This window comes from Pristis pectinata, chromosome 25 (assembly GCF_009764475.1).
Source record: "Pristis pectinata isolate sPriPec2 chromosome 25, sPriPec2.1.pri, whole genome shotgun sequence".
In the NCBI taxonomy this organism is placed as follows: Eukaryota; Metazoa; Chordata; class Chondrichthyes; order Rhinopristiformes; family Pristidae; genus Pristis; species Pristis pectinata.
In genome coordinates this window covers 12,712,749-12,722,663 of record NC_067429.1, presented here as the reverse complement: position 1 = coordinate 12,722,663, position 9,915 = coordinate 12,712,749, and the positions used below count along the sequence as shown (strand labels likewise).

General features: G+C 42.6%; 1 protein-coding gene across 1 annotated transcript in view; it reads left to right on the top strand.

The window, feature by feature from the left end:
• Positions 1-5,658: 5,658 nt before the first annotated feature.
• The window catches only part of LOC127583072 (serine/threonine-protein kinase 17A-like), a 59,398-nt gene continuing 55,141 nt past the window's right edge, over positions 5,659-9,915 (top strand). The window contains exon 1 of the mRNA XM_052038809.1: positions 5,659-6,182. Coding sequence (XP_051894769.1) covers positions 6,085-6,182 — 98 coding nt within the window. The 5' untranslated portion in view covers positions 5,659-6,084. The remainder of the gene's footprint in view (positions 6,183-9,915) is intronic.

The window sequence follows — 9,915 nt, the reverse complement described above, 5'->3', positions numbered from 1 at the left end:
AGCAAATTGTTCCAGCCATTACCCATGGCTAATTCATAAATTTAAGTCTTTTGATTGTACAAAATGTAATGATATTGGATAACAGGATAAGATCTTACTTCAGTGTGTAGACCTTCCAATTATATTGTAGCATTTGGAATAGAATAATTCAATGAAAGATATATACTAGTTTACAAAGATAAACATTGACAGAAAAGCAGGAGTAAAAATTATGGCATCAGCATGTGAGATCAATAATTAAGTGTTCTATGGAAGACTTTTAATAATATATAATTATTGCAACATTTTTTCAGTCTTTGCCCATTGAACTTGACATATTACCTGGATGAAAGGTGAAAGGTGAAAAGGTTATAAGTAGCCAACAGGGAAAGGCATAAATACTGTAAGGGGATTTATTACTCCACAATTCACAAGAATTTGGTTTTACCAAAACACTACTGTGATGTTACGGACAAAATGACTATTCTTAAGAAGGTATTTTTTAACCAGAAGATTAATCAAATAGGGCAGTGCATTGAGTAAAATGACTGACTGCAGATACGGATTTGACGTACGTGCAATCTTTACTCAGAAATTATAGTTGAAGAAAATAGTATAACCCCTTGAAACTGCAGCCTTCCATACGTGTGTGCTGTTGTCACCACATTTGATGGGTAAATTCCCATCCTCGAGTTGTAGCAGCTACTCTGCCTAGCTAAGCAAGAGCACTAGAAGAACCACAGCACTGTGCAGAAAGCTGACTCACAAGAGCTGACCATTTTTGCCTGATACATGGGAGTCTGGGAACTTGTGTCATGTGACAAGCTATTCTATAGACTTTATATAGACTATTGTCAGCTGTTGGATCATGTAAGTTAATTTTAAAACTCTTGAACTTGAAAAGTCTTTTTAAATAGACCAGTGTTGAAAAGATTACCTGGGGAAATCCCAGCAATTGTGCAATGATTGTCAATAAGTAACATTATTCTGCCAAAAGAATTTAATGCTGCTGTCGTTATCAAATCCTTGCACTTATACAACATGAGTGCTCTGAAATTCCCTCTCTATACCTCCCCTTCCTCCTTTATGATGTTCCATAAAAATTACCTCTTTGACTATGCTTTTGCTCATCTACCGTTAAGTGGCTCAGCTAGTAGAGCTGCTGTCTCACAGCTCCATTGACCAAGATTCAATCCTGACTTCTGGTGCTTTCTGTGTGGAGTTTACACATTCTCCCTTTGACCGTGTGGCTTTCCCCTGAGTGCTCCGATTTCCTCCCACATACCAAAGACGTGCAGGCTGGTAAGTTAATTGGCCACTATAAATTGCATACAGTGTGTAGCTGAGTGGTAGAATCTGGGGGGGGGGGGGGGGGGGGGAGTTGATGGGAATTTGGGGAGAATAAAATGGGATTAGTGTAAATGGGTGCTTGTTGGTTGGTGTTAATTTGTGGAGCCAAAATACCTGTTTCTGTGCTGTATAACCCGATGGATTTAAAATCATTGGCATGGAGTTGGTTTTTGCCTATAAATCACAATGGGACATTTTACTATCTTAAAGGGGCTGTTATTGGTATCCTTGTAAGACTACAAGATACTTCACTGGGGTTGACACCAAGCCAAAGGAGATAGTCGGAGTACCTTTGATCAAAAAAGTGTGTTTTAAGTAAGTTATTAAAGATGGAAAAGGATAGGGGATGTTTCAAGACATTCAAAAATCTAATTCACTCAGAGAAATCATTTTTACCTGTGTACTTTTTGCAATCAAGATCATTTCAAACTTTTCATGAAAATTTATTATTGCAATGCCCTAGGCAATGGAGGAAAATGCCATACTTCCATAAAGTAATTTGGATTTTGTGTTTGCAATAACAGATAAACTGTCAATGTCCAATGTCTATGTCTATGTTCTCTGTCCCTCCACATTTCATAATGAAATGGAGCACAACCTCTGGAGTATGTGCATGGCCAGTGCAGAAAATGCTTTCAGTGATTCTCTGATCTTCCACGGCATAATTGGCAAAAAATCAGTGAATTAATGAGAAACTTCCACTGTCTGTAAGGAGTTTGTCCGTTCTTCCCGTGTCTGCATGGGATTCCTCCGGGTGCTCTGGTTTCCTCCCACATTCCAAAGGTGTATGAATTAGGAAGTTGTCGGCATTCTATGTTGGCGCCGGAAGTGTGGCGACACTTGCGGTCTGCCCCAGAACACTCTACGCAAAAAGATGCATTTCACTGTGTGTTTCGATGTACATGTGAATAATAAAAATATCTTATCTTAATATACATGTTCCCCAAACCCTGAAAATATTAAATTTATTGCATTTGGTGTAGGTGGATTTTCAATGCAGTTTCAACCAATAAATGTTTCTTCATTACCCCTCTAGCTCTATGACTCTATGAAAACATGGCTGCAGGCAAAACTGAAACGCAGGGTCCTAAGGCCATTCCCCCAACCATCCTCCTGGCTGATGTACAGTATCTGGAAAATAAAATTGAAGACCTCAGAGTAAGACTGCAGTACCAGAGGGACATCAGGGACTGTTGTGTACTCTGCTTCACAGAAACACTCCAGACACAGTGCTCCAGCCTGAGGGCTTCACCACCCACTTCATGGACCGGATGGTGGCATCAGGTAAAGGCAGAAACGGCGGCATTTGCTTCATGATTAGCTCATCGTGGTGCACAGACGTGGCGGTTCTGTTTCAGTCCTGCTCTCCTGACCTGGAACATTTGGCGGTCAAGTGTCATCTGTTCTACCTGCCGAGGGAGTTCTCTGCCGTCATCCTGGTAGTGGTGAACATTCCATCCCTGGAAAACATCAAGCTGGCATTGGAGGAGCTGAGCACCGTGATCAACAGTCATGAGACAGTGCACCCTGATGCCTTCTCAATCGTCATGGGGGACTTCAACCAGGGCAGCTTGAAAAAGTCTCTGACAAACTACCGCCAACATGTCACCTGTGGAACCAGAGGAGCCAACACATTCGATCACTGTTACACCACCATCAAGAACACTTACTGTGCCATCCCACGCCCGCATTTTGGCAAGTTCAATCACTGGGCTGTACTCCTACTCCCAACATATAGGCAGAGACTGAGGACCTCAGCACCAGTGGTGAGGACTGTGGAGGTGTAGTCAAGGGAGGCGGAGAGTGTTTACAGGACTGCTTTGAGTTGGTGGACTGGACCATATTCAAGGATTCATCATCGGATCTGAATGAATATGCCATGGCCATCACCGACTTCAAGAAGACCAGCGTGGATGAATATGTACCTTCAAAAATATACCAAGTCTTCCCAAACCAGAAGCCCTGTATGAACCAGGAGATTCACAGTCTGCTGAGGGCTAGATCTGTGGTGTTCAAAACCGGCGATCCAGAACCCTACAAGAAGTCCATGTACGACCTACAGAAGGCCATTGTGAGAGCGAAAAGGCAATTCTGAATGAAGTTCCGGACACAAGCGGATGCACAACAGGGTTTGCATGCCATTACTTCCTACAAGGAGAAACCTAACAGCGTAAATGGCAGTGATGCTTCACTTCCCAATGACTTCAACACCTTTTATGCACACTTTGAAAGGGAGAATAACACTTCACCTGTGCGAATCCCCACAGCATCTGGCGACCCTGTGATCTCTATCTCGGAGGACGACATCAGAACATCCTTCAAGAGGGTGAACCCTTGCAAGGTGTCAGGCTCTGATGGTGTACCTGGCAGGGTACCGAAAATCTGTGCTGACCAACTGGCTGGATTGTTCAAGGACATCTTCAACCTCTCACTGCTGCAGTCGGAAGTTCCCACTTGCTTCAAAAGGGCAGCAATCATACCAGTGCCCAAGAAGAGCTGGGTGAGCTGCCTCATTGACTCTCGCCCAGTAGCACTCACATCTACTGTGATGAAGTGCTTTGAGAGGTTGGTCATGGCTAGAATTAACTCCTGCCAGAGCAAAGACCTGGATCTGCTGCAATTTGCCTACTGCCGTAACAGGTTCAAGTTCAAGTTCAAGTTACTTTATTGTCATTCATCCATGCTATAAAAACACACGGCGGAACGAAATGTTGTTTCCCCCAGACTCACACAACAGAGGACATACATAGAACAGAAGACATACAATAAACACAAACAAAAAACAAAAAAAACATCAAAAAAAAATAGTGCAAGTACAAATAGTGCAAAAAAAAGTATGTACAAAATACAAATTTAGTGCAGAGCTAGTGCAAAACTGAGTTGGGCAAGAGAAATAAAAGCTCAGTGTGTTGTACTCATTGTATAAACATGTTCGGCAGCAGCCAAAGTTCTTATATGCCGTTGTGCAAACCAGAGCTTTTGACGCGGCATTTGTCTACCAGGGTATTCAGGAGCCTGACAGCCTGGGGGAAAATACTGTTGTGCAATCTAGTAGTTCTGGCCCGGATGCTCCGGTACCGCTTGCCAGACAGCAGTGGGACAAATAGGTCATGGGAGGGATGAGAAGGGTCATCTATGATTCTATAAACCTTATGTGTACATCATGTATTGTAAATATCTGACATGGAGGTAAGAGGTACTCCAATGATCTTTCTCGCTGTACTTGCAATTCTCTGCAAAGACTTACGGTCAGAGATGTAACAGTTACCGTACCAGGCAGAGATGCAGCTAGTCAGGACATTCTCAATGGTACCCCTGTAGAATGTGGTGAGGGTGGGGGAGGGCAGGTTTGCTCTTTTCAGCCGCCATAAAAAGTGGAGACGCTGCTGTGTCATCTTGGCGAGGGAAGAGATGTTAGTTGACCAGGACAGATTGTCTGCTATATGTATTCCCAAGAACTTATAACAGCTGACTCTTTGTACAATGATGCCATTGATGCACAGCGGTAAGTGGTCAGCCTGAGCCTTTCTAAAATCCACAATCATCTCTCTTGTTTTGTCCACGTTCAAGGAGAGATTGCTGACTGAGCACCAGTCCGCCAGCCTCGCCACCTCCTCTCTGTAAACTGTTTCATCATTCCTGCTGATGAGGCCCACCACTGTTGTATCATCAGCAAACTTGATGATATGGTTGGAGCTTGAGTTGACAGAACAGCAGTGGACTGAGCACGCAGCCCTGGGGGCCTCCAGTGCTCAGCCTGGTGATTTTTGAGATGGTATTTCCAATACGAACTGACTGTGGCCTTTCAGAGAGGTCGACAGTGGATGCAATTTCATTGGCTCTTCACTGGGCTTTAAAGCACCTAGACAACAGGAGTTCATATGTCAGGCTGCTGTTTATTGATTACAGCTCAGCGTTCAACACCAAGGACTTGACCTCCCCCATACAAAGCCACGTTGACTTTCCCTGCTAAATCCATGCTTTTCCACATGCTACTAAATCCTATCCCTTGGAATTTCCTCCATTAATTTCCCTACCACAGATATGAGGCTCACCATCCTATAATTTGCTGGATTATCCCTAGTGCCCTCACACAAAGGAACAACAGGGGCTATTCTCAAATCCTCTGGGACCTCTTCTGTCGCTAGAGAAGGTCAGAAGTATTCAACCCATTTCTATCGATAGGAAAGCAATGGGTAAATGATAATTAAACCTTGATCTCACTGCCTGCTTTAATTCGAAGCCTATTTGATTTAAACTTGACAGAATAAACTCCATTTTATGCTGACGTCTGAAACTTTAATTCCCCAGTTGAGTCCGTGTGTAGCTGGTGCAGTTTGGGATTGAGCCTAGGGAACAGCGGTGTCGCCTCTGTTCACCAGTACCACTGCTTCCGTCCAACTGTGATTGGTTCTCTGCAGCGTGATGTCGCTTGGACCTCAGTTCCTCGGAGTGTTTTGATGTCCCTCTGCAGCTCCTGTGTTGTCAGAGTGATCTCGGGCACGCCGGGCTGGTGCGGAGCATTGCTTGCAATCTTTCACCGCACCGAGGCTCCGCAATCGGATCCCGCACAAGGGCAGTGGAAGAAATTGTCAGCAGCATTCACTGCAGACCTCTGCAGAGGTTTACCAACTGCTGGGCTCCTGTTCCCGAGACCTTTAACTGTGCCCAAGCTGCTTTCAAATTTGCACTGACTCCTAATTTACTTTGGACTTTTGAGTTAATCTGTGACTGCTGTGAAGTTTCTTTGCCGTAATGATGAATCGCAAAGGAATGGTGGTCAAGATTTTATCCCGAATACGGACCGACTCTTTCAACAGTAACTACACGCTGCTGGGGAAAGAGCTGGGGAGGTGAGTGTTAAAGACACCCGGCCGTCGGAACCTGCTCAGTATTGACAGTCAATTCCCCCTTGTACTGAGATTCATCGATCGCAGTGAACTAGGCACTAGGAGAATCGTTTCAGGAGTAAAATGGTGCGATAGCAAGAAATGGGGGCAATTATATAGAGAAAGTCTCTCTTAAAGAAGCCAGTGCAACATTTAACGTGACAGGTTTTGTTTTAATAGGGCGTCTGCCTGGGGGAGAATTAAAACCTTAACTTAAAGATGTACGGCTAAATCAAATGAGTATGTATTTATGTCAGTTCATCTTGAAAGCAGCTGCACTATAAGTCTAGAGAGGTTGAATGGGTTTGTTTTTGTATTTTTAAATGTTTATGCAGCAGCGTGCATTATAGTTACCAGTTCAGTATCTTAATTGCTATTGAATACATTATGCAGCCCTTGTTAATGAACACTGTGAACACGCGTTGCTATTATTTTAATCATAGTTTGAAGGTTATTTGCAAGGCATTGTAGATCACTGCAAAAAAACTCGTCATATTAGGTCATGATGAAAAATTAGTTATTAGATCATATATTTTTGAACGAGTTTTAAACAACAGTCCGGGCTTCATCAGGCTACTGGTCAAAGGATCGCCAAGGAATTTGTTATTTCCAGGTTGAAGACAGTGAGGTGTATGAATGTAACCTCTCTGCCTACTGCAAGTTAACAGCATAGGGACTCATTTCTTGTTAAGGGCCCATTTCCGGATGGTTGCACAAACCAAGGGTAATTCAAAGCTTGGTGCATTGTATAGTTTTTAAATAAAAAAAATAATGATTTATATTTTAATGTTTTTTGCAAGAAAGTTAATGGTTATTTCTCTCACAGTAAACGTTTCCTATTTATTAGCTGATTCTGTTAAGTAAAGCCTTATGAACTGGGATATAATTCAAGCTTGCTGTAGGTGGTTGCTTAGGTGCACTTCAATATTGCACTGATTCTTCTCTGTGAGTTCCTGCTATAACCCAGGAATGGTGCAGGCCAAAGTCACTTGAGTTCAGGTTGATCAAAGTTCTCTGGATTTATTCACTATCAGCAGTCGCATTGATTTGAGACAAAATTGTGCTTTGATTGCTAACTAGTGTTTAGAAGGATGATCAACCAGAAGTGGGCTTCTGAAAGTTGAGGATGGCCCTGATGTGGAATTTGTATTTGTGGATCTAAGTAGTACATGTAAATGCAGGATTTTTTGGGTGAGGCGTGCAAGGTCACAAGATCTCATGGTTTCCAATTGCCTCTCTTACCAGTTCTGCTAATGTTTAGAATTCCCTCCCCTCCTGGAAAGCTGGTTAACCTGTAAACTAACAAAGATTGAACGGTGTGTATAACCAATCCATTTAGTTATCCTCTTGGTTTTTCCTAAGAAGTAGGCTCTGTATACATTAAGAGCAGAGTGTGGTGACTAAATCTGTGGAACCAGAGTGACTGGGCTGATCACTTATTGATATTTTCCCCCTCCCTTTTTGTCCTTTGTCAGGCATCAAGTTAATAATGATTAAGAAAGCAATAATGTTGGTACTTTTCTGGTTCTGATATTATGTTTGCAAAGTTGGGGAGGGGGAGGTTTCCTATTATAGCAACAAACCAGTTGGCTATGAAAATAGCACTAAAACAGCTCATCCAGTTCTGTGTAATAATTCAAACCAGGATTTGATTATGACTTGTATGAACTGAATCAGATAAATGGTGGATTAGTTTTCTAGCCATATTTCCTTTGTGAAACTTGGATGCACATCTGTTTGAACACTGTCAGTTGTATCTGCCATATCCTCAAGTGAAACCTCTCTCTAGTGAGTGTCACCTCCCTCAACCAAAATAATTTCTATCTGTGCCTCTTGAGGCTTCTGAGTTTTCTGGGAATGTATTTTTGTGTGTAATGTGGGGAAAGGAAGAATGTCCAGTATGTCTACAACAAGTCTTTTTCATCTAAGTACTGAGCTATTTGATAGCAAAAGTCATTGCAGCAGAGATTACTGCCATCAGGTAGCCAAGCTTGCATTGATTTATATGCTAACAATTCCTTCTTTTCTTCTGTGTTATAATAAGCCATTTGGTCCTTGCTGGTTCCCAGCAGAGCCATCGCATCAGCCCAGTTGCCCCCTCCTTATTTCCCTTTTACCCTTGCAACATCAATCCGCTTTGATTCTTCTGCACTTAGCTACACTAAGGGATAAGCTACAATGTAATCTTCCAGCACATCTTTGGGATGTGGGCGGAAACCCATACAGTCACAGTGAGAATATACAAACTCCATAAAAACATGTTCAGTCTAAGGTCGGGATCCAAACCAACATCCCTGGAGCTATGAGCACCACCTTTCCCATTCAATTCTGTGTACCATAAGGCATTTTAATGTGAGGCCAACATTTATTGTTTACCACCAGCATCAAAGCCATTGTGGTGGGCCTGGAGTTGTATCTAAGGTAGAATGACTAATTTCCTTCACTGAAGTATGTTTGTAAATCAGATGGAGGTTTGCCACAAGCCATGAACTTAAATTCCATTGCTTGGGATTTGAGCTTGTGTCTACATATCGGTGCTCTAGGTTTCTGGATACTAGGTCAGCATTTTGAGCACTATATTGTGATGCGATGTGGTTGTTGCAAGAACCCTAGTCCCATCTCAGGTGGAGATTTCTTGTCAGGCAGCAAGTTCAATTCAAGCAAAAAGAGAGTTGTCCCATCTCACATCATCTCTCTAATTTGTTCATATAGAATTGATCACCAGTCGAGCTCCTCATAGCACCAAGAAATTGAATATCTTTTAAAACAAAAAGCGACAGGTGGCCATTTGGCCCATCGGGTCTGTATTGGCTTGATGTAGGAGCAATCCATTGCCCATCCCCATTAACGTGCAAGTTCTTTCCTAAAGGTTATTTTATCTTGCAAAAGATTCTTGTAACTGCACAGCTGGGGATGTCCCGTGCGATGGGTTTCGATGTTTCATACCTTCTACTATAACAGTGTTTTTGGAAATTTTCAAGGATGCCTACAGTCCTAGTTTACTACAATCTATCTTCGAATTAAAATGCTGGATTAAATTCCCTCTCCTGTGTGCAAACTTTAAAGCAAAAAAAATACAAACCTTTTTTATGTGTTATTCATTGATGGTTTGTGATCTTTGTGATTAAATTGATTTGGCAACAGAATTGGCTGAAGATATGGTTCTCCTGTAAGCAAAGGGCAAACCAGGACTCAGTAAGTGGAGAGATGCACTTGTGTTCTCTGAATCCTGGAAGATTTTTATTATCAGATGGATATCTCTGCAACTTTCTTTCTTAGCACTCCAGTCTTTCAACAGAAGTGTGTAATCTGTGTGCTTCTGAACTAAACTGTGGAACTCACCGCGGAAGAATAATATTATTTACAAACTTCAGACAAAGGGTCTTGGTCAAGACTGATAATCTGCAGAAGAATGCTGCTGCTTTAGAAGGAAAGCCAGTTGTTTTTGGAGCACTGCCTCTTCCTGGTGTCAGGGCTTGGGAAGTCTTGCATTATGTAGCCCCAGGATTCTGCCTCATCTGTGGTCTGTGTTACCCCATAGTTAGGTTGTCTGTGTTGGAGGTCATGACCAGACCTAGAAAGTGTGTCAATGCAGACAACTGTCAGCTGCAGATTTCCTGATTTAACCTGGGCATTGTGCCAGGAAAGCTTCAGTATCATCCTCACTGAGTTCAATGCAGGTCTGTGCAGCTGAGGA